The 25,017-nt window shown below is 44.4% G+C and overlaps 2 protein-coding genes across 3 annotated transcripts in view; one reads left to right on the top strand and one right to left on the bottom strand.

Moving 5' to 3' along the window:
* The window catches only part of CARF (calcium responsive transcription factor), a 78,530-nt gene extending 56,615 nt beyond the window's left edge, over window positions 1-21,915 (bottom strand). Inside the window, exons 1-4 of the mRNA XM_040357241.1 lie at window positions 21,815-21,915; window positions 11,008-11,126; window positions 9,264-9,377; window positions 5,859-5,955 (exon numbers count right to left, since the gene is read on the bottom strand). Coding sequence (XP_040213175.1) covers window positions 5,859-5,955; window positions 9,264-9,377; window positions 11,008-11,121 — 325 coding nt within the window. The 5' untranslated portion in view covers window positions 11,122-11,126; window positions 21,815-21,915. The remainder of the gene's footprint in view (window positions 1-5,858; window positions 5,956-9,263; window positions 9,378-11,007; window positions 11,127-21,814) is intronic.
* Window positions 21,822-25,017, top strand: part of WDR12 (WD repeat domain 12) — a 36,250-nt gene continuing 33,054 nt past the window's right edge. The window contains exons 1-2 of one of the 2 annotated variants that reach the window (XM_040357244.1): window positions 21,822-21,940; window positions 22,390-22,476. In XM_040357244.1, coding sequence (XP_040213178.1) covers window positions 22,436-22,476 — 41 coding nt within the window. In that variant the 5' untranslated portion in view covers window positions 21,822-21,940; window positions 22,390-22,435. Of the gene's footprint in view, window positions 21,941-22,285; window positions 22,477-25,017 lie in introns of those variants that run through there. The other variant, XM_040357242.1, reaches the window with a different exon arrangement.

Here is a 25,017-nt window from a genome sequence, read left to right as displayed (position 1 = left end):
TTTGCCATTTACTGAATGTAAAAAAATAGCATAAGGCTAATGTTAATTCAAAACACAAATCAAATACTTTCAAACTTTTGGGTCTGCATTCCAACCAGAGAGGGATCTTCCCTTAGAATTGGTGTAGTATATAGACCCCCATAACAGACTGAACATTCTGATAACCCATTGATTGACACATTAATTAAATGGCAATGAAGGGAGAGGTTTTGATTATGAGTGACTTCAACATGCCTGACATGGACAGGAATTCTCAAGCTGTTAGAACAAGCAGGAGCAGGGTTGTAATGGAGGCAATAAATTAGGTTTATCTAAAACATGTTATCTTTGTGTGCCGCTCAGTAGATGTAGATGATGTAGATGATATCTTGATCATTGCTGTAGCGATGATCAAGATATCACCCATACAATCCAGCAATGTATCAGTACATCACTGGACAGGAAGTGGTTAAAGGGAAGTGGTTGGGGGGGGCACATATTTACTGCCCCCCAAATGCAAGTGTAAAGCAGCATCTGACTGTGTCTTCACCAGCATTATGAAAATCACACAGGCAGCATGTGTTCTGTCATGAATCTGTCAGTGTCAAATGGCTTTTGGGTTCTGACTTTGGCTGTACTGTGTTACAAACTATAACCCAGTACAGCCCAACAAAGTAAGCACCCAACAGCAGTATGACACACTGACAGATCCATTACAGAGCACATGCTGACTGTGCTGCCTGCGCAAGTATCATAATACTGATAATCATAAATTGCCATGCTGTGTGTAAGCAATACACAGTGAGGAATCTATCCTCTGTGCTCCACTCACTGTATGCACTGCAGCCACGGTGTCCGGGTTCTTGCTCCCTTGTCAGCCACAGAGCTGCCTGTTGCCTTATATCAGTCTCGGCAGTCGGTGTCCTGCCGAATAAGTTCCCTCGGCGGATGAGGCACATGAAGACTAAAGGTGGAGTGGAGCATCATAGTATCACTCTGCCAGGGAAGGCATTGAGCAGCGGCGGCCCGGGACTAATTAAAAAGCAGAGCAATGTGCGGTGCGGATTTATGTACATCCGCCCGATAAACAAGAAATAGTCCCACCACTACGCTCACCTCCTGGTGACCTAATGGGGCCCAGGAAAATGTAATTACACCCCCTTCCCTAAGGAAGTAGTAGTGGGGGACAGGGGTGAAGTTTAGAAAGCTTTATTTTTTAAGAGACAGAAATTAACTGTAAAGTTGCCTGGCCCCCCTGTGGAGCTGCTGGGGGCCGGGCCCGGTACAATGGGGCTGCCTGTACTGCCCTATCAGCAGCCCTGGATGTACCCATATGTCCTCCTGCATCGCTCGTTCGTGCAAACTCCCTAGAGCGCACAGTGGTGGGATTGGCGACGCTGTGCGCAACATGAACAGTAGTAAATAATGATGTAATTGTTTACTACTGTGTGAGCTCTGTGATTGGTGACAGCGATCACATGGTACCAGGGCCAATCACAGCGACCCTGTATCATGTGATATTGGTGACCAATCAAAGCATCACACTAGTACAGAAGGTTTCATGAATGAAACCTTTACTACAGTCTGTTTACCGATTGCTTATTACAGTGTGTGTAAAACCCCCTGCTGTCAGGTACATACCTCATACGGATCTGGCAACAAAAGGGTTAAATATACCGAGGGGGTGAATAAGGTTCAGGAGGACAGTATTTTCAATATAAAGTAAAGATCAAGAACACAGGAACATGACTTCAGATTAGCAGGAGGAAAGTTCAAAACAAATATTAGTAAGTATTATTTTACCCTCACCTTGTACCTAGCCAGTGTTGCCAACCGTCCGTATTTTTACGGACAGTTCGTAAAAATGGGCACTTTTTTCCCCCATTCGTAAATGTCCATGGTTGCGGGAATGTGCCAGTAAAAATAGCCGAAATCGGTTTGGCTTGGAACTGCGCATGGAGATTGGAGGCAGGGGGTGATGATGGCTACGCTGGCACCGCAGAGGGGGATGGAGGCAGGGGGGCAATCGAGGCAGTGGGAGATTGGAGGCAGAGGGTGTTGGTGGCACCGCAGAGGGGGATGGTGGCATCGCAGAGGGTGGGGGATGGAGACAGGGGTTGTTGGTGGCACCGCAGAGGGGGGTGGAGGCAGGGGACGATGGAGACGGGGTGATTGGAGGCAGGGGGTGTTAGTGGCAGGGGGTGATTGGAGGTAGGGGGCGATTGGAGGCACCACAGAGGGGGATGGTGGCATTGCAGAGGGTGGGGATGGAGACAGGGGTTGTTGGTGGCACCGTAGAGGGGGATGGAGGTAGGGGACGATGGAGGCAGAGGGAGATTGGAGGCAGGAAGAGATTGTGGCACCGCAGAGGGGGTGAAGGCACGGGGTGTTGGTGGCAGAGAGGGATGGAGGCAGGGGGTGATGTGACTAAATATTATAACGAAAATAACAAAAATATGTTTTTTTACCTTAATATCTACCTTACACCACATTGCTATTTGCCTAGCGTACTTGTTTGTAGCCTAAATACTGAAATTTGCACCTAAAAATGTAATTTAGTAACTTTTGTGAAATGCCAGTAAAAATGTGGCTGCGCCAGTAAATTTTGGGTGTCGTTCCAGTAAATTTCAATCTGGCAGGTTGGCAACACTGTACCTAGCCTCTTACACCTTTTGATTTTACTTCTCTCTTCCTTCTCTTATCTTATTAGACATTTTCCTTTCCCTGTACTCTTATTTTTGCTCCTTTCGCTTCCACATGCCAGTTTAACTCCTAAGCCATTGTTTGCCATGTGTGACTTCTTTACTATATAAATCGGTGTAGGGCTCAGTAGAAGTCCATGGAATCAATTAGGTACTTGTTAACTACTTGATACTACTTAAACAGATGTGATATTGTCTTCCTTTTAGGTTTTTCTTTCTTCCGATGATTGTGTCCTTACTATTACTAAAGTGTTTAGGTCTTACGTCCTATGGCTCAGCTTCCTAACTAAATAATAGGAGGTTACTTATGCGTTGCACGTTATTTTCTGACACGTTTCTGTAACCAGTACCGTATGCTGAGACAGACCAAAGAATGGTTGTTGTACTGTTTTGTTCTTTCATGTTTGTTTAATGATATTTATTAAAGTTATCAAAACTGAGAAAGTATTATTTTGCCAAAACATAAGTTGATGCTCAGAATAGAATTCCAGCTGAGGTAGCAGTCAGTTAACAGTATGTGGCTTCTAACATTGGGACAAACATAGATCTATACTCCGACAACAAAGTTAACAAAAAGAAAAAACAAAAACATTTTTTTTATAAAAATAAAAAAAATGATGCAGACTCAATGGCGCACTTGGTCTTTTTTCTGCCATCACTCTTCTATGTTTCTAGTCTTTTTCGACACTAAACAATACTGGGAGATGGCCTTGCCACCGCCCAGCACACAGCAGCAGGTGATTGACAGACTCAGCTGTGTGGGTTTCCCTATAAGGCTGTGTAAAGAAGGGGTGTGTCTTTTCCTTCCATTTAGATCTCAGATTACACTCAGCTCAAATCTCTGCCCCCTACAGTTGAGAAATGCTGTCTACATTTCGTACTTTGAAGGGCTGTAGACGATTTTATACATACCACTTGCAACCAGCAGGTGGTTTAATACAAGGCAAGTACTTGCAGGTTCTGCATAAGGCTGAAAGAATACTATGCAGTAAATAGCCTTTGTGATGAACAGACCTAAAAGCAGAATATGAATTTACACAGTGGTAAATGAAGTGAGGAGGAACACAACCCTTCCTTTCTGCTAGTAAAGAGAGTGCCTTTCTGGATTTTTCTGGAATCCTTTGGAGCATTCAGTAGATCCTAGGACAGCATTAGGATTCCTTATTAGAAGATAATAGAAGTAAATAGTATCAAATATTTGTCTATAAAATAAAGGTTTAGCACAAAATATTCCCTTTAACTGCTTCAGCCCTGGAAGGATTTACCCCCTTAATGACCAGGCCATTTTTTGCGATACGGCACTGCGTCATTTTAACTGACAATTGTGTGGTTGTTTTTTCCCCACAAATAGAGCTTTCTTTTGGTGGTGTTTGATCACCTCTGCGGTTTTATTTGTTGCGCAATAAACAAAAAAAGTCAGACAGACAATCTTCTACATATTTTTGGTAAAAAAATAAAAAAATAAAAAAAAATCGCAATAATTGTATATTGATTGGTTTTCGTAAAGGTTATAGTGTCTATAGTGGATAGATTTATGGCATTTTTATGGCAAGGATCAGCAATTTTTAGCGGGACTGCGACATTGCGGCAGACAGATTTTGACACATTTTTGGGACCAGTGACATTTATACAGCGATCAGTGCTATAAAAATGCACGGATTACTTTATAAATGACACTGGCAGGGAAGGGGTTAACACTAGGGGGCGATCAAGAGGTTAAGTGTGTCCTAGGAAGGTGTTCCTGACTGTGAGGGGAGTGGACTGACAGGGAGTACAGAGAGATCGCTGTTCCTGATCACAAGGAACCAGACAATCTCACTGTACTCTTCTGACAGAACAGGGAACTGTTTGTTTACATTGACAGTTCCCCATTCTGCCTCTCTGTGGAGCGATCGTGGGTGGCCGGCGGACATCGCAGCCGCCAGCCACGTGTATCGGCTCGGGCAAGCGCTACATCTCCTAAACGAACGGCCATACCAGTACGTTGATTCGTGCAATAGGGCCGACCTGCTGCTGTATATCAGTATAAGTGATTTAAGAGCATATACACTTTAATAAAGTAAGCACTGAAATAAAAGAAAGGTTTAGCAGGACGAAGTGATAAAAGTATATCACTCTATAAAGGTATGGCTGGTGAACGTTCCATATCTGCATTATAATGGTAATATCTTAACCACTTGCCGTCGCCGCACCGTCATTATACGTCCACAAGGTGGCTCTCCTAGGCGAGACCACGTAAATGGACGTCCTACCTCTTAGCCGCCACTAGGGGCGCACGCGCGCGCCCCCCGCTCGCCCCCGACTCCCGTGCGTGTGCCCGGCGGGCGCGATCGCCGCCGGGCACACGCGATCGCTCGGTACAGAGCGGGGAACGGGAGCTGTGTGTGTAAACACACAGCTCTCGTTCCTGTCAGCAGGGGAAATGCTGATTTTCTGTTCATACAATGTATGAACAGAAAATCAGTGTTTCCCCTAGTGAGGCCACCCCCCCCCCCCACAGTAAGAACACACCCAGGCATACTTAACCCCTTCCCCGCCCCCTAGTGTTAACCCCTTCACTGCCAGTGGCATTTTTATAGTAATCTAATGCATTTTTATAGCACTGATCGCTATAAAAATGCCAATGGTCCCAAAAATGTGTCAAAAATGTCCGAAGTGTCCGCCATAATGTCGCAATACCGAAAAAAAAATCGCTGATCGCCGCCATTACTAGTAAAAAAAATATTAATAAAAATGCCATAAAAATACCCCCTATTTTGTAAACGCTATAACTTTTGCGCAAACCAATCAATAAACGCTTATTGCGATTTTTTTTTAGAAAAATATGTAGAAGAATACGTATCGGCCTAAACTGAGGAAAAAAAATGTTTTTTAATATATTTTTGGGGGATATTTATTATAGCAAAAAGTAAAAAATATTCATTTTTTTCAAAATTGTCGCTCTATTTTTGTTTATAGCGCAAAAAATAAAAAACGCAGAGGTGATCAAATACCACCAAAAGAAAGCTCTATTTGTGGGAAAAAAAGGACGCCAATTTTGTTTGGGAGCCACGTCGCACGACCGCGCAATTGTCTGTTAAAGCGACGCAGTCCCGAATCGCAAAAAGTACTCTGGTCTTTGGGCAGCAATATGGTCCGGGGGGTAAGTGGTTAATTATAATGGCATCTGTATCTCACCGTTATCCTGAGGCATAATCAGCTGGGCTGTTCCAGATTGGCTAGAAGGAATGACATGGAATACCTGTCCATTTTCTGATTCACTGGTCAAGATCATCTGTAGGTAACAATGAGAATCGTAGTATAAATGTGATGTTTTTTAAAGGCCTAATAAAAGCAGACATTTGGTAACATAAATAAATAAGTTATGAGAGATTTATGGAGGCTACCACTGCCAACCCCTCCTACTGAAAATGCTAGATACCCAACTATAAAGCCGAACCTCTTGTTTCATTACTTTGAGGCACTGACCCAAAACAGGTATGATTTCCTTTAGATTGGCCAAAACTATATAACAGGAGGATACACTATCTATTCAATCACTCTGTATCAAATCAGGCTGGCCCTTGCACTACATTGTTGATGGTAGATCTGAAGGAGATTGTACAATCAAATTGTAATGTATAGTGAACTTTACTGAACACAGGACATACTTTTCCTGTTTTCAATACTACAGCTCTATCCACATAGGCTGCAATCTGATAGTTCAGCTACTGAACACTCTGCCAAATGAACGATTTATGCAAGATAAAACAAGGTAGAAAAAAAAAATATTGATGCCTGTGTATTTAGTAAAAACATTGTTTACCGATTGCATTTAAAAAACAGGGGTGGTAGTGATCTGCTGGAGTAGGAGGGCAGATGATGCAGGGTGTGTGTTAAGGAGGTCAGCTGGTGAACTACTTCCTGTGTCTTAACAGTTTTCACATCCCAGGGCCATCCAGTGACTGTGGACAGTGAGATGAGGGCTTTTTGTAGGATAAATAGAAAACTTTTTTATTTCTGCAATATTGGTACATAGTAGAGCTGGAATTTAGAAAAAAAAATGTGAACTTAGCTTTAGACCTTATGCCCACAGACTTTTTTTTACAGCCACTTTTATAAGTGTTTTTTGCAGCTCAAAAACGCCTCTCCATGTTAGCCTATAGCATCATACCCACCATGACGTTCTTGAGCTGTAAATGGCATAGTTGTTTTTAAGCTGCAAAAAAAACCAGGACCAGTGCGTTCTAAAGGTCCAGCATTAGAGCTGTAAAGTCATCAGACGCCGGCAAAAGTTGTTAAACGCGATTTAACGAGGCTTAACGGTGTGTTAAGCCTGGTCCGGCGTTTCCTTCTCTATTCAAAATCAATGGAAGCCCATTGATTTGAATAGAGGTTGCACCAGAAGTAGGATAAAGAGAATCTGACTTGCGGTGTGACTTGTGTGTTGAGAATCTTGAAGGGGAACCCCGCAAAAAAAAAAAAAAAAAAAAAAAGATTGTGTGAGGTTACCCCCCAAGACGATAACTGACCCTTCGGTCTGGTATGGATCTTAAGGGGAACCCCACATCAAAAAAAAAAATGGCGTGGGGGTTGGCAGGTCAGGAAAGGGGGGCAAGCGAGCGCCCCGCCCTCCTGGACCATACCAAGCCACATGCCCTCAACATGGGGTGGTTGGTGCGCCCTCCCACCCTAAAGCACCTTGTCCCCGTGTTGATGAGGACAAGGGCCTCTTCCTGACAACCCTGGCCGTTGGTTGTCGGGGTATGCGGGCGGGGGGCTTATCGGAATCTGGGAGCCCCCTTACATCGTACCCCTACCTATTCACCTGGGGGGGAAAAACACACTACACAGGTTTTTAAAGTAATTTATTAGGCAGCTCCGGGGGTCTCTTCCGACTTCAGGGGTCTCTTCGTCTCGGCTCTCTCCGGCCTCTTTTCCCGCTCTTCAGTTCTTCTGCCGGGCTCCACTGCTATCTTCTGCTCTTTTACAGGCTCTTTTACAAGTGGGTGCCTGGTCTTCTCCGTCGTCTTCTTCAAAGCACCAACCCCCCCATGTTGAGGGCATGTGGCTTAGTATGGTCCAGGTGGGGGGGCGCTCGCTCGCTCCCCTTTTCTGACCTGCTGGCTGCGTGCTCGGATAAGGGTGTGGTATGGATCTTGGGGAACCCCCACGCCATTTTTTTTCATTTGGAGCTACCCTTAAAATCCATACCAAACTGAAGGGTCGGTTATCGTCTTGGGGGGAACCTCACGCAATTTTCGCGGGGTTCCCCTTCAAGATTCTCAGCACACAAGTCACATCGCAAGTCGGATCCTCTTTATCTGACTTCTGGTGCGACCTCTATTCAAATAAATGGGCTCCCATAGGGAACTACTGATTTTAAATAGAGAAGAAGAAAAAAACGCAGCTGAAAGGTAGTGCGGCGAAATGTGCATTGAATTCAATGCAAAACACAGAAAAAAATTGCGTTAAAAACGCCGCTTTTTCCCTGGCTCTGTACTAGCTTTACAGCCCGTTTTTTAAATCATCCGTGGGCATGAGGCCTTAAGCAATGGACGGACCCTACATACTGCACATCTACTTGTGTATTCTACAAATGTTTTTATCCAAAGTGGACCTTCAGTAATTTTTTCAACTTTCCATCTATTAAATCTTCTGCCCCTGTTTTAACTTTGAATAGTAAAATATTTTTTTCGCCAGTAAATACCTTATACAGCCCACTTCCTGTTTGTCTGGTAAAAAGCCTATGCTTATGACACCATGCACAGCTCTCTTTCTCACTCTCCTGAGAGTTTTCCAGGAAGGGAGGGGGGATGAACCATAAGAGAGCCAATAAGAGCTGCAGGGCTGCAGAGCTGGAGGTGTGCCTGCTAGAGCGATTATTTCTTGGTGGCTGCGTTAGGGGGCAGTGTAGTGCACAATTCAGTGCATCACACGGCTCTCTGTTTTTGTCTTTTCTTGTACAAACTTTATTTGAAGTGTACAAAACATACACAATATATGTGGCAATGTGCAGTTTTGCTGTACATTGCTGTGTGTTTTCGGCAGTGTGAATGGGACACATAGGAAACAAAAGGCATCTTTGGACAGCAGAATTGTCAGCCTTGGGAGAGGGAAGTGTTAGATGTTCTTGCAGATTTAGATAAACTAACAAACTGAAGCCAAACTCCGGCTCACACTGCAATTATACAGTTACAGCAACCGTTTTTTTTTTTCCTTTTGGGATAAAGGTTTTACACAAATAAAAGCAGATCATTGTAAGCACCCCTTGTCAGTGGTTAATGGTTTGTTTCAACACTTGCTTGATACATTCGCAGGAGAGCTTGTTCTGTTGAAACTCAACAGACTTACTGGCTAAATCACCAATGAAAATAAATAAAAAAAGAAAGCTTAAAAAAGAAAACAAATGCAGCCATCACATCTAAGAATTGGCAAGTGACAATATAATAAATGTTTGCTTTTGAGTTTAATACCACTTTAATCTGCAGGTCTTGCCATTTGCGTCTGAAGATTGTGGACCCCAGTTTTTTTTTTAATAACAAATGCAAAATATAAACTGTAACGTTGATACTGCGTTCTTCTCACGTAATGAAAGCTTACCATTTGAGAGCTATTGCCAGGGAGTGCCTGGATCTCATAGTGAATGGTATGCCCATTTTGATCTATAAGGTGGTACTGTTCAGCAAGGGCAGATATATGTTGGTGGGCACTGTCCTGAAATAAATGAAACACATAAACAATTAGGTGTACACATTATCCAAAGTAACAAGCACAATACTTAGGCTCTTATGCATACAATGTATATGGTAGAATATTGTCTTTCTTTTGTCGTATAATGTTTTGCTCTTCTATCATAACAGCAACTACGGCTGGCCATAGACAGAGCAAATTTCTTTCCTGCAACCACAGACAGCTGAGCCATCATGTTCTCCCGGCAGCAGGGCAGGGGAAGCCATCCCCTCTGGGAGAACACAGTGATTATTGCTATCGGCTATAACAGCCGATAGCCATAATTGCATCTAAAATCTGGCAGGCTGATTGTACCCAAGTTGGTCGATCAATCAACTTGAGTACATTCAGCCTGCCCATACAGTTTACATCTCGGCCGGTTCCTGCTGAACCGGTTGAGATTCAAACCATCTATGGCCAGCTTAAGGCCCCTTTCACACTTGTACGACTTGTCCCACAATTTGGAACTGCAAAGCCAGACCTTTAGCATGACAAGTCGTTCTCCATGATTTCCAATGACAACCATTCATATTAGTACAATTTCAAGTCGTGCCGACTTCAAAGTAGTCCCTGCACTACTTTGGTCCGACATTGATGCACGTTCAGGTTCATAGAGCTCAACTGTTCCTGAAATTGCGGCAAAATCACGCCCGCAAATTTGCTTTTAAATCACAGTAAATTTTAGCGATTTTGAAGTCGCGGTAGTGTGAAAGGGGCCGAATACCAAGATGAGAATCAAACATGCTGGCATTTTATTATGTAGTAAAAATGAGTAAACGCCACACAGGGATATTTTATTTTAAAAGGAAGGAAAGTTCATCCTTCTATTTATCCTGCTGGCCACTGTTACTGAGAAAGTGACAGGAAATCACAAATTGTTGAGTTGTCACCAGAGCAAGAGGTGAGGATAAATGGCAGTGTTATGGTAACAACTGTCTAAGATGGGAATTCCTCTTACTTTGGGGAAATGTTCTCTTGTTTTCTGTTGCTTCTTCAGGATAGAAAAAAATATCCCCAGTAAGACACAGACAACTAAAAATAGTGTGACAGAGGTTTTAATCCTTCCCTACTCTATCCAAAACTAAAGAATGCCCTTACTAAGTGGACTTCCCTTCACTTTCCTTTTAGGTCATGCACACAAGCCCCTTGGGACATCCAACATGAACTTGGAACTACACAGGAACCTCGGTTTACGAGTAACGTGTTCAACAAGCATTTTGAGAGATGAGCAACTTCTTTTAAAATATTCTGACTTGGTTTGCGAGTGTTGTCTTGCAAAACGAGCAGAATTCAAGCTAATGGGGCCTGCAGTACCGCATTTGGACTGAGGTGCGGGGGCGCCGGAGCATAGCCGTTTGGAAATACTCGGAAATACTCCGTTCTTCAGTCCCAGCACCTGTGGCTCCTGGACAGGGAAATATACCCAAAATGTATCTTGTACAGCCCCAGACGCCATGAGCAAGAGGCCTTACGTAGGTGCCATAAAAAAACATAGATTTCCTTTCACTTTCTGTCCTGACAAAGGCTATAGTCCTTTCCGCTCTATCAAACAACTAGAAATATTTTTGGTTGGAGTTCTACTTTAATCTAATTCCAATAAATATAAGTTACTAACCTCAGTTTCCAGTTCTGTTTCCTCTGCCGGAGTGTCTGCATTGGTGCAGGTGATAAGCAGCTCTGTAGGGTGTGTCACTGTGTCATATTCCAATCCACTGCTCTCCATTTCCATGTCGTCTGGAAGAAAGTAATGTACGATCAATCAATATATATTTCTTTATTTTCACATCATTCTCAATGAACATTAGGCTGTTAGTGATTACATGTATGAGACCCAAAAGGGGTGCCTGGCGATTATCTGCAGGCACCCGCCCCATTGAAAGCAATGGAAGGCTGACAGCTCTAAAAGCCAATTGTGGCTGTTTGTGTCCAGGGCTGCTCATTCGCAGGTGTTCACTGCTTGAGCGATTGCATAGGAACCACTGTGGTCAGCTGCAGGAGCTGTAATCCTCTCATTGCTTTTAATGTTGCTTCAGCTAACAGCTAATTGCTGGGTCTCATAGCTGCAGTATGAGATCCAAGGCACTGTGCTGCTGATTGTCAGTGAGATTTGGTGGTGTCACAAATGTGTTGCTTGCTAAGAATGAGCTAAAGTCTAGGTTGAATTCCATTCAAAGAAACCCAAACCCAATTCAGCCTGAACCCACAGGAAACTGACACATGATAGCAAGCCACCCAGTCAGCTGTAGCTGTGGAATTACTAACCCCGCATTCGCACGTAACCAAGGTGCAGGGATTCTGGTGACATCACGGACCTAATATAGCCACATGGTCATATTAGGTCAATTATTTCAGCAGTATCCTCATCCCTTTGTTGCAGGGTGGGAACTTTCAATGGCAAGTGAGAAGCACAGTAATGACATCACAAAATTGGCGCAAACCTTCGCTCATCCTTATTGCTCACGGTTCTCCAGTGCATGCAAGTTGCAGTCATATGCACTCTACACATCCCATAGTCCATCTTGGGAGCAAGCAAGAGAGGGTGGCTATACTCCTGCTTACAGTGGGACCATGGAGAATGAATGTAGCCACCCTCTAACCAAGTCAGATCACAGCAGCAAACAAAAATGTGGAAATTTGAAGGAGGCTGAAAGCAATAGGAAACACTTTTTTGGGGGTTAAAAATACATATTTGAATAGAATATATTTTTTAAACCAGAATTTAATGTCACGTTAAGTTTTAGAAATAAAAGCTAGAAGCTGATTGGTTGTTATGTGCAGCGGCTCTAGATTTTGTCTGCTCCAGTCTTAGTAAGTTCCTTCACTGAGTTTATTCTGCCTTTCTCTGGATTCAAAGAGCAGCAAATCTTCAACCACTTAAGGACCGCCTCCTGCACATTTACGTCAGCAGAATGGCACGGCTGGGCCAATGCACGTCCTGTGCTAGTACCCAGCCGTGGGCCCCGTGACCGGGACCCGCAGACCCAATCGCCGCTGGAGTCCCGCGATCGGTCCCCGGAGCTGAAGAACGGGGAGAGCTGTATGTAAACACGGCTTCCACGTTCTTCACTGTGGCGGCGGCATCCATCGTGTGATCCCTTTTATAGGGATACACAATCGATGACGTCACACCTACAGCCACACCCCCCTACAGTTAGAAACAGACATGAGGTCATACATAACCCCTTCAGCGCCCCCTTGTGGTTAACTCCCAAACTGGAATTGTCATTTTCACAGTAAACAATGCATTGTAAATGCATTTTTGCTGTGAAAATGGTCCCAAAAATGTGTCAAAATTGTCCGAAGTGTCCGCCATAATGTCGCAGTCACGAAAAAAATCGTTGATCGCCGCCATTAGTAGTAAAAATTTTTTTTTTATAAAAATGCAATAAAACTATCCCCTATTTTGTAAACGCTATAAATTTTGCGCAAACCAACCGATAAACGCTTATTGCGATTTTTTTAACCAAAAATAGGTAGAAGAAGGCCAGGGAGTTAGGATGAAGGAAAAAAACTGGGACAGCCGCACTCCAAAAAAACTCCTCCTTTAATTAAAAATCACAAAATACATGCCACAGCAAAAAACAGCACAACAAAAGAAAAGCTGACGTTTCGCACTATGCCTTAGTGCTTCTTCATAGCTATGAAGAAGCACTAAGGCATAGTGCGAAACGTCAGCTTTTCTTTTGTTGTGCTGTTTTTTGCTGTGGCATGTATTTTGTGATTTTTAATTAAAGGAGGAGTTTTTTTGGAGTGCGGCTGTCCCAGTTTTTTTCCTTCATCCTAACCTGCATTTTGATTGCACTGCCTGCACCCTTGGCTCGGACCACAGGAATCAGATTACCTGGTTCTCTTTGAGCGGTTACCCACTCTCTCAAGGCCAGGGAGTTACTGGTCACACCAAGGTACCCTCTTTCAGAGACACAGATGATGGTGTGAGAGTGTGAGCGTGCGACGTGGTGGGCGGGCTCTCCGTTTGAATGATTCCAGCAGCGCGAGACGCCAAGCTTAGCTGAACCATCGGATCCTTGTCTGGGCAGAGAACCAAGTATTGTACCGCACCTGTACCGCATCGGCAAGTAGCCTTCTGTGCGGTGTCCCGGATACCGGCTCCTGGCTCCCGGCCCCTCGTTCTTCCCGACGGTTCGGCAGTGTATGGTCCGGGATCGTGTGCAGCTGCAGGCGAAGGGACTGTGGTTGTTGAAGCTGGCTGTACCGCTCTGTCCCCCTGCTTGGATCTTCAGCTGCTGTCCCCTACTCTGAGAGGAGCGGTGATCCATCTCTGCGTGCTCTGTACTGCTGAGGGGCTGCAGGGCTGTAACCAGTTAAGGGGGTTATCCCGACTATTGCCGCAAAACAGGCATGTGAGCAGAGCGCAGTGGATTTCGGTGAGACCAGCAACAAGGTGAGAGATTCGCTTTCACTATATGTACATTGCGGTGATTGTTACATGCACATACAAGTTATCTGAGCCAAGAAGCAGTGAGTAAGCAGTGGATTTCCAGCCCCTTGAGTTGAAGCTATTTTCAGTTATCACCTCCTGACTTGTGACTTTTTGGCTTTGGCCACTGGCTATTGGGGGTAGACTGTTGGCTATTAGTATTGTGGAAGTGGATACTGGAGGAAAGAGGTGAAGAAATCACGGTCTATACTGTGGAAACAGCAGGCTGGGTGTAATAAAACACGAATTTGATAAAATTCAGCAAAGATTTACAGAAATGGAGTCTCGTATCTCAAGAGTAGAAGATGAGGTAAAAGTAGAAAACAGAGAATGGCATATACTAAAAAAAAAACAAATCAATATATTACAGGACAGAGCAATTGACGCAGAAAGCCGGATAAGAAGAAATAATATAAGGATAATGGGGTTACCAGAGCGGGCGGAAGGAGTTAATGCAGTTGAATTCGCAGAAAAATTAATAACAACAACTTTGGGGCTGATAAATGCATCGGCAACTTTTGCAATAGAGAGAGCGCATAGGATCTCCCCCCGCTCTCCTAAACGCGGAGCACCCCCCCCCCCCGTCCATTTTTAATGCGTATACTAAATTGTAGAGACTATCCCCCAGAGATACAGCAGCAAAGAAGATCTTATACGGAGGTTCGCAAAGGACTAAGAGAGAAGGGGCTTAAATTTAGTCTGTTATACCCTAGCAAATTAAGAGTGATTGATGGGACACACACAAGGTTTTTCGAAACTGCAGTGGCGGCCGCAGAGTGGTTAGAAACTAGATAAATTATTGCTTACTGCATAATATGTGTTCTTTTTTTTTTATTATTTTTACGATTCCTCTCTTGTCCTGGTTTTTTTCCCTCCCCCTCCCCCTTTTTTTTGGGGGGGGGGGGGTGTGTGTGTGTTTTTTCTCTCCTCCCCCTTTTTTTTGGTGGGGGGGGGTTTCTCTCTCTCCTCCCCCTTTTTTTTCCTCTCTTCTCTTTCTTTCTCCTCCCCGTCATGGGGGGGGGGGGGATAATTTGGAGATGATAGTATATATAACATCATTGGAATCATGGATTTTTTTTTTATGTGATGGTGTGCACTGTATAGGAGTGTGGTAATACGAAGTAATATTGAGGAGATAGGGGAAGTAATGATAATATATAATTGGAATATTTTCAGTAAAATTTTCACGCTGTGGGGACTGCATAAGGTGTGACCAAACTAAGCACGGAACTATTGTATTATTTGTATACATAGCAAGCACTAAACTATTATTTTTTTTTTGTATAATGGAATAATATCACATTGTTGGGAACACATATAGCGTTGAGTTAATTGTTATCTTTTTAGACGTAATTTAAGGAAATGTTTTTTTTTTTTTTGGCTTTTGGTAATGAAGAGGAAAGAGATGAGAGGAGTATGGCTATATTTCGGTTATGTCACTATAAGTATTGGGTGGGAGTGTGGTGCTACTAAGCAATTATATAATTAGAATATCATAAATTTGTATAATCACGGTGTTGGAATGGTATAAAGGGTATGACACATGAAGTAATTAATAACTATGTTGAATCTAGTATTTAAAAATATATATATATTTTTTTTTTTTTTTCAGTATACTTACAGGGGGGGAGTAATCCCTTCTCCTCTCCTCTAGGACTCCACAAGGAGCAATGTATGATATATTGTATATGTACGATATATTAATCATTAAACTAACGTATTATAGGAAACAGGAAGGAATAACAAGTAATGTGAAGAATAGGAATGGTGTGTATGACACTGTCAATTGTTTTTTTTTTTTTTTTTTTTTTAAGAACAGAAAGGAAGTTAGAGAAAGGAAGCAAATGTTAAGATATGGTGTCTCAGGGGGGGGAGGGAGGGAAGAGAGAGAGAGGGGCTTTTTTTTTTCTCTCGCTCTCTCTTTTCTCCCTCTCCTTTTCTTTTTTTAGGTAAGAGTCCGCTACACAATGGGTTATGAAGGGTACTGAGCATAGGACAGATGCTATGGTCAGGGAAAGAGGGAATAGAAGTCCCTCTCCACTCCCATCCATGGATGGATGGGGTTGTACAGTAGAGAAGGGAGTGGAAGGGGACAGGGTGGGAGGGGAGGGAAGCGGGTGTGAGGAGGGAGTATAAGGGGGATGCCCAATGGTGTAAACTGAATGCCCTATGCCAGGGCTCAAAATTTCAAGTCCTGAGCTACTAGCCAGGCCTCAAGAGTTACTCGCCACCAGTTGCCCCACCTAATTCATACACTGCCCTGCGCCTAATTGCACCCGTAAACACGCCCTCGTAGATTATCTCATGGAATGACACTGTTAAATGTTTTATGCAGAATCAAGTTACAAAATTAAATATTACCAACAACAACTTTAACAAAATGGGACAGGGCACTGGGGTCAGACCAAAGGGACAGGGCACTGGGGTCAGACCAGAGGGACAGGGCACTGGGGTCAGACCAGAGGGACAGGGCACTGGGGTCAGACCAGAGGGACAGGGCACTGGGGGCAGACCAGAGGGACAGGGCACTGGGGGCAGACCAGAGGGACAGGGCACTGGGGGCAGACCAGAGGGACAGGGCACTGGGGGCAGACCAGAGGGACAGGGCACTGGGGGCAGACCAGGGGGACAGGGCACTGGGGGCAGACCAGGGGGACAGGGCACTGGGGGCAGACCAGGGGGACAGGGCACTGGGGGCAGACCAGAGGGACATGGCACTAGAACTGGGTCTCTTCCCCATTCTCTTGCTGTCTCCTCTGCAACTCCCATCCATCCTCTCTCTCTCTCCCATTCATCTCATCATTAGGAGCCTGTGTGTGCGGCTCCACGCTTGCATGTCCCCACTTCCCCCTTTTATTCGGGCTGGCAGAGAGGAGAGGAGCTGCAGCACAGTGGGAGGGAGTACCATCCAGCGCCGAGATCCACACAACTGCAGAGCCATTGACACCATAGCACAGCGCACACTGACAGCGCACAGCACACATTGAGACCAGTCTGTTCACAGTGGTCAGGCTGAACTGCTGGACACCTACATAGAGCACAAGGAGAAGAAAACTGCACAAACTAGAAGGCTGCCGCTCTCATGTCAGGGCAACTTTCAGTGAGCGCTGCACCGGAGTGGTAATTTTCGCAATCCTCCACCTCACTCATTACTTTCTGCTCTCCAGCTACATTGGTCGGGGAAGGGGGGGCAGGCTCAGAGAGGTCATACTGTTGGGTCCCATGGCTTAATGAGAATTATAAGGAGAGCACCTGTGTACTGCTCTGCCTGTGCGCGGCTCACCAGACTACTTTTCCCGAGCATGCACCTTTCCTCTTCAGCCGCCAATCTCATCGGGACTCTAAGTGTAGGCACAGATTGGAGGGAGATTGGTCATGCAGCCCTGTCATCACTCGCCCCTAGCTTAAATCCACTCGCCAAATGCTAGTAGGCGAGTGGAAATTTTGAGGGCTGCCCTATGCCCTATGGGTGCAACTCAAAAATTTAGGTATTTACTCCCCCCATATATTAGGTGTGAAGGGGCAAGCGGACATCTTGTTACACCCACCTGAGTTTTAGCTTTCACAGTTATTTTCAACACAAAACAGAGCTTTTGTGCTTAAATACAGTGTTTGGAAATCCGATGGACTTACATGTTAAATTTTATAAGCAGCAGCAAACCTGCTGACCTTACACGGTTGCTAATGTGACAGAACACCTCTGATTTTCACATTTAACATGTAAACAGCCCATTGGATTTCCAAATACTGTATTTAAGCATATAAGCTCCATTTTGTGTTGAAAAGAACTGTGAAAGCTAAAACTCCAGTGGGTGTAACAAGATGTCCGCTTGCCCCCTTCTCACTCTATCATTACTGTGCAATGGTGTGGGGTGTAGCAAGATGGCGGCGACGGAACGTCACTTCCGGAGCAATCTGTAATGGGGAGCCGAATGTGACAAGACACCGATAATGTTCGGTAAACAAAAGACCGAAACCGAAAGTGACTAAATGATTGTCACGTCCAGTTTCTGATCTCAGAGGGGGAGGAACAAGGTCAGTGCTCCAGATGCTACCAGTCAGAGCAGTCCCAGGCAGGGGGGCATCACTCTGGTCTAACGCGCCATAAGTGGTTAAACCCAAAAGCAAACATTTATTGCAGCTTACTAGGTCTTAGATGTGATAGCTGCATTGGTTTCTTTTTTAGTCTTTCTCTTCTTTATCTGCTGATCTGACCATTAAGTCTGTTTTTCAACAGAACAAGCTCTACTGCAGATGTAGCTGTTAGAGGGATGAGACAAACCATTTACCACTGACAGGGGTGCATACAATGGTCAGTTTTTATTCATTTATGTAAAATCTTTATCCCAAAAAGGAAGAAAACTGATTGCTGTAATTTATTCTAAAGTGTGAGCTGGAATTTTGCTTCAATTTGTTAGTGTATTTACATATGTATCTGCTAGTCCGTTTAACACTGCTGCTGTTCAAAAGTCCCCCCTGTGTTCCTTCCTCCAGAGTGGGGACAAGCTAATACAGGAGTGTGTTAGTGGATAGTTTACCAGGTGATCTATCCAGTAAGGGGAAAAAGCCCAAAAAATGTAATGCAGCCCCACATCTAATGACTTGCCGACCATATATCCTACATATATGGCGGCTCTGCTATGCCAAATCACATACTAGATACGCGATCTGGCATTTCCAGGTAGGAAGTGCCGGCGCGCCGCCGGCAATCCAGCTGTGCTGCGATTATACACACAGTACACCAAAAGTCTGGTTAGGCACACGTTTAACCCTTTGATGTTTAACCCCCTTCCCAGCCAGTGTCATTAGTACAGTGACAGTGCATATTTTTAGCACTGATCACTGTATTATTGTCACTGGTTCCCACAAAGTGTCAGTTGTGTGTTCGATGCAATATCGAAATCACGCTATCAGTTCAGGAATGTCCCTCAGAAGGAGGGGGATCGCGTGCGAGAGCCCATTCACCGGCGCAGTCCCTATGCGCTTGTGTCACCCGGACACTGCGCATCTCCGATTGGCCCTCCTGATCACATGACGGTCGTGTCCAATCACAGCTGTCATGTGATGTAAATAGAGAGCCAGTTGCTAGGCGATCAGCTCTCCTCTACTCACAAAGAAATTGTCAGTGAGGAGAGCGGATCACTGCAGCCATCTGGTGATCTGTTTTTTTTACAGCTTTTTACACACCGATCACAGCCCTAGTGTCCTCACACATGCAAACACACAAAGTCCCCACACAGTAAAAACACCTGTCCCCCACATATGATCATCTACACACATATGTCCAAGATCACTTGCGCACATCTGTACATGACCATTTGCATACATATGTCCGTGATCACACAAACCAATTATTATACACTTAACGGGGGTTTTTTTTTTTTACCAAAGACATGTAGCAGAATAAATGTTGTCTTAAATTTATGACAAAATTCGATTTTATTGGATTTCTTTTAAAATAGAAAGAAGAAAATATTTTTGTCTGTTTTTTTGTTTATAACGCAAAAAAAAAAATGGATCAAATGTCATCAAAAGAAAGCTCTATTAGTGGGGAAATATATTTTCTTTTTATTATTCAAATACAGCATTGCATGACCGGTAATTGTCAAAATAATGCAGTGCCGTATCGCAAGAAGTGGCCTGGCCACGAGGATGGGGGGGCGGAGGCAAAGTGGTTAAAGGCAGGGCCGCCATCAGGGGGGTACAGGCAGTACACCTGTAAGGGGCCCGAAGGTCCCCCAGGGCCCCATATGGCAACTCCCCTTTTTTTTATAAAAAATATATATATATATATTTTTATTTTATATTAAAGGGCCAATTTTTTTTTTTTTTTTTAGAGGTCCGGAGGTCCCCAGGGGCCCGGATGGCAACCCCCCTTTTTTTTATTAATTTTTTTATAAAAAAAATATTTTTTTTCTAATATTTTTATTTTATTTTTTATTAAAGGGACAATTTTTTTTTTTAGGGGTACGGGGGGCCTGGAGATCCCCAAGGCCCCGGATGACAACCCCCCTTTTTTGATAAAAAAAAAAAAAAAATATCTTATATATTTTTTTATTTATTTTTTATATATATATATATGTATATATATATATATATATATATATGTATATATATTTATTATTATTAAAGAGGTCTCGGATGGCAACTCCCCTTTTTTGTAATTTCTTTTTATAAAAAAAAAATATATATTTTGTATATATATATATATATATATATATTTTTTATTAAAGGGCCCAGAGGTCCCCGGATGTCTACCCCCTTTTTTATATATATTTTTCTTTATTTCTTCTTTTTTTTTTTTGTAAAGGGCCCCCCGCCTTCTCAATTTCAGACGGCAGCAACCCCCCCCCCCCCCCCCGGTTCTCTGCTCCAGGGGGCCCATGACTGAAGCTGTGTAAGGGGCCCCATAATTCCTGATGGCTGCCCTGGTTAAAGGGGTTGTAAGCCCTCGTGGTTTAAAAAAAATATATATATATATATATCATACCTCCACTGTGCAGTTCGTTTTGCACAGGGTGGCCCCAATCCTCCTCTTCTGGGATACATCAGCGGTGCAGTGGAATCCTCCCTGCATTGTGTCCACGTCGGAGAAGCACTCTCCTTGGTGGACACCTGTGTGGGTGCGTTTCCGAGTCCCGTATCTGTGTCCATTCACACAGAATGTAGGAGTCGGCTCCGCCCCCCAGCGCAGCGTCATTGGATTTTATAGCAGCGCTGCGCTCAATCTATCCAATCAGGACACCAGCTACAGATGGTGTGCTCGTTCCCAGATGGAGGATGACAGTGTCCAGGTAAGTAAAGGGGGGGGGGGGGGGGGGTGCAGCACTACAGAAGGTTTTTCACCTTAATGCATAAAGGTGAAAAACCATGATGGTTTAAAACCCCTTTAATGTATATAGGGTAATCCACGCTCCTTGTTTTCCCCCGGACCAGTATCAGCAAGGGTTAGGCCCCATTTACACCAGTGCGCTGTGTAATGTGATTTGACAAATCCAAATCACATAACAAGTCGCACCCTATTGTAGGCAATGGAACTGTTCAAAATGGTGTGATCATGACTTGAAAAAATAGTTCCTGCACTACTTTTGGCGATTTTAGGTGCGACTTGCATAGATCTCTGTGCAGGAAGTCTCACAGATGTCAGCCAAGTCACACCTGAACACGTGACTTAGAAATTGTGCATATTGTGACTATCAGGTGCTGCAAAACGTGCTGCGGGGGAAGGAGGGGGCTGAACATCTTACAGAGTTCCACTAGCTCTGGTGACTACCAAGGATTTCCCATCACTTCCTGTTTTGGTTATGAGACAGGAAGCGATGGGCAATCTCCCCACCACATAGTTGCCAACATTTTTAAAGAATTTCCAGGGACACTTTGCAGCACAGCTATTAATTAATTACCACACTCACTTCCCCGAAGCTCCACCCACTCCGCATAATCTTCGCCTGGCGAAGATTATGCGTAGTGGGTGGAGCTTCGGGGAAGTGAGTGTGGTAATTAATTAATAGCTGTGCTGCAAAGTGTCCCTGGACAAATGTTGGCAACTATGCCACCAGGGCACAGATGACAACAGAATGCCAGGGTTACCCATCCCTTACTCTATCCAAAATAAACAGTTTTGGCTTTACAGCCACTTTAGAAATCATCCATTGCAGTCAATGTCCCCCCCATGTGGCACAGTGGCCATAAATACAAGCTTTAATAACACATGAGATGAGGAAGTCTCCATCCAGCGAGTGTCTGACTGATTTCCATGTAGAAGGCAATACGACTTCCTGCCCACCAAGTCCCATAGACAACCTCAGCACCCAGCACACCGCCATGTTTGACGACTAATGAACAATAACACATGTACACTGACGACCGACAACCCCCCACACAGCACTCAGGCCGACCTCCACCCAGCCCCACAGCGATATAAAGGGGGAGGGGAGTCATCCAGTCACCCAAGGAGAGAAATTTCAAAACGAGTCTACTCAACCTCGTCTTGGCTTTCGCAGGCACCACCATGGAGACCAGGACACGCCCGCATGCGTAGAAGGAGCAGAGCCAGGCGGCGCCTTCACTTCCGGTGTGGTGACATATCGCCGTGGAACGCAACCCGGAAGTATGTGTCAACTGGGCTGTAACATGCAATGCAACCCCCCCAAAAAAAAAAGAAAAAAAAAAGAAAGGCACCACAGGGGCTTTACAACATGTGTATTTGTGTATATTTTTCATTAATGGGTGTTCTTCAACTTTTAAGTTTAATTCATCTATATGAACATTTTACTTGCTAAAATATGTTACTAATGATACAAGATGTCAGTGCCTAAAATAGTAGTCCTGTGTGTAATAAAAAAAAATCTATATATATATATATATATATATATATATATATATATATATATATATATATATAATCCTAGCTAGACGTAAAAGAACATTGGTGATACAGGATGTTCGTGTTGTGCTCCTTTAAGGTCAGGCCAGACGAGTTGCTGCAGATCGATGTTTTCGGCTGACAGGCATGCTCCGTGTAACACGTGGTTGACTTGCATCTGTCTGATCTCGCAGGAGGATAGATCTATAGGCGCTGCTTGATCCCTTGGAGTTCCCGGCCATGGCGCAGATCCAGGCTCGATTCTTCACCCAGAATAAGAAGTGAGTTCGGATTTTGTGTACATTTCTAATGACATCGCTATGTATTTGTGTCACGGCCCAGGTACATGGACGCTGCTATTGATACGGTATTGTCATTTTAGTTCCAAGATCAAAGAGCAAAACCAATCAAAGTTTAGATGGAAGAGAGTCTATTTAAAAGTTTTCTGTACTTAATGTAATGATTAATTGTATTCTATTCTGTAAGCGATGCAACCCACTGGAGCACTGCTTGTGATCATTGGGTTGTCTAGGTTTAAAGTATTACCATTTGGAGGGAGTATTAAGGGAGCCCCTTTCAGTTTTTGCCATCTGGACCCCATTGGGGAGACTTTCCTTCACTTCCTGTCCATAGCCAAAACAGGAAGTGAGAGAAAATCCCTCCCAAGTGATGAGGGAGTTCATCACCAAAACTTGTCCCCAGTTGGAAGATTTCACATCTATTCTTTTCTGGTAACAACTCCAGAATTTGGTATTTTCTTCTGCTGTTGTTGATAACCATGACAAATCGAGAGGGCAAATCTGCTTAACAGGGAAACATACAGCATTAAAGCAGCGTTCCACCCTAAAGTGGAACTTCCGCTCATCCATCTCTACCCCCGGTGCCACAATTGGCGGCTTTCTGGGGGGAGGGGGGGGAGGTACCGGCTTTTGACAGGTACCGTTTCCCACTTCCAGGAGATAGGGTGCCATCTTTTGGAAATGCGGCCCTCCTGCCTCCGGACCAATTAGAAATCGCAGCGTGCTTCGCGCATTCACAGTAGGGAACTGGAATGGTGGCAGCTACAGCCGATCCACAGATAGGCTGGGGTGCCGACATTGCAGGCTCCCTGGACAGGTAAGTGTCCATATATTTAAAAGTCAGCAGTTACAGTGTAGCTGCTGACTTTAAATTTTTCGTGGGGAGGCTGAACCACCTCTTTAATGGTGTGTGTTTGTTTTTTGTTTTTTGGCATTCCGTTATACTTTAACTGTTAAAGTTTGATTTTCAGTCAAAAGCTTTTTTCTAGTTTTGGTTGGAGTAAAAGAGTTATAGTAAAAGTACAGTAAAATCTTGTTTGGAACTACCTCTGTGGATCACTGGAGGGCAGTGCAACTTTACATAAAGATGGCCTAGGCTATAAAAAGATTGCCAAGACCCTGAAACTGAGCTGCAGCACGATGGGCAAAACCATACAGCGGTTTAACATGACAGGTTCCACTCAGAACAGACCTCACCATGGTCGACCAAAGAAGTTAAGTACATGCCCTCAGTGTCGTACCCAGAGGCTGTCTTTGGGTAAATAGATGTATGAGTGCTGCCAGAATTGCTGCAGGGGTGGGGGGGTCAGCCTGTCAGTGCTCGGATCTTGCGCACACACTACATCAAATTGGTCTGCATGGCTGTCATCAGAGAAGGAAGCCTCTTCTAAAGATGATGCACAAGAAAACCCGCAAACAGTTTGCTAAAGACAAGCAGACTAAGGACATGGATAACCTGAACCATGTCCTGTGGTCTGATGAGACCATGATACATTTATTTGGTCGGATGGTGTCAAGTGTGTGTGGCAGCAATAAAGTGAGGAGTACAAAGACAAGGGTGTCTTTCCTAGAGTCAAGCATGGTGGTGGGAGTGTCATAGTCTGGGGCTGTATGAGTGCTTCCGGCACTGAGGAGCTACAGTTCATTGAGGGAACCACGAATGGCAACATGTACTGTGACATACTGAAGCAGGATCCCCTCCCTTCAGAGACTGGGCCGCAGGGCAGTGTTCCAACATAACGACCCGAAACACACCTCCAAGAGGACCACTGCCTTGCTAAAGAAGCTGATGGACTGGCCAAACATGTCAGACCTAACCCCTATTAAAGGGGTTGTAAACGTTTGTTTTTTATTTTCTAAATAGGTTACTTTAAAGCAGATTTCCACCCAAAAATGTAACTTCCGCTTAATCCACTCCTCGCCCCCTTACATGCCACATTTGGCATGTAATTTATTTGGGGGGGGAGTGGGGGCTTCAGGAGGAGTGGGACTTCCTGTCCCACTTCCTCCTTCCACCAAGGGGCTGAAAAGGCGAATGGTCTAACAGCCTTTTGTCAGCCCCTCCTGTAGGCGATCGCCTGGGACACGTGACAGGTCCCAGGCGATCGCCTGTCCAATCAGATGGCGCCGCATGCGCAGTGAGTGCCCAGCCGTGAAGCCGAAAGCTGTCGCACAGTTAGGATGGAGACGCCGGCGGAGAGGAGCAGAGCTGCGCTGGACGGCAAAGCAGGTAAGTGTATGTTTATTAAAAGCCAGCAGCTACACTTTTTGTAGCTGCTGACTTTTAATAAACATAAAAATTGAGTGGAACACCCCTTTAAGCTAGTGCATTGTTGGTTCACTTACCTTTTCCTTCAATTTGCCTTCTAAATGTTTTTTCTTTGTTTTCTTTGTCTGAATTTCTTACTTCCCGTTCCTCCTCAGTAAGCTGTTCTAAATGACTTTACACCGCTCGGATGATGGTGGAAAGCTTACTGAGGAGAAACGGGAAGTGAGAAATTTAAACAACGAAAAAAAACATTT

This window comes from Rana temporaria, chromosome 6 (genome assembly GCF_905171775.1).
Source record: "Rana temporaria chromosome 6, aRanTem1.1, whole genome shotgun sequence".
NCBI classification, from domain to species: domain Eukaryota; kingdom Metazoa; phylum Chordata; class Amphibia; order Anura; family Ranidae; genus Rana; species Rana temporaria.
The sequence above is the reverse complement of the archived record's forward strand: the minus strand, read 5'-3'. Positions and strand labels throughout refer to the sequence as shown.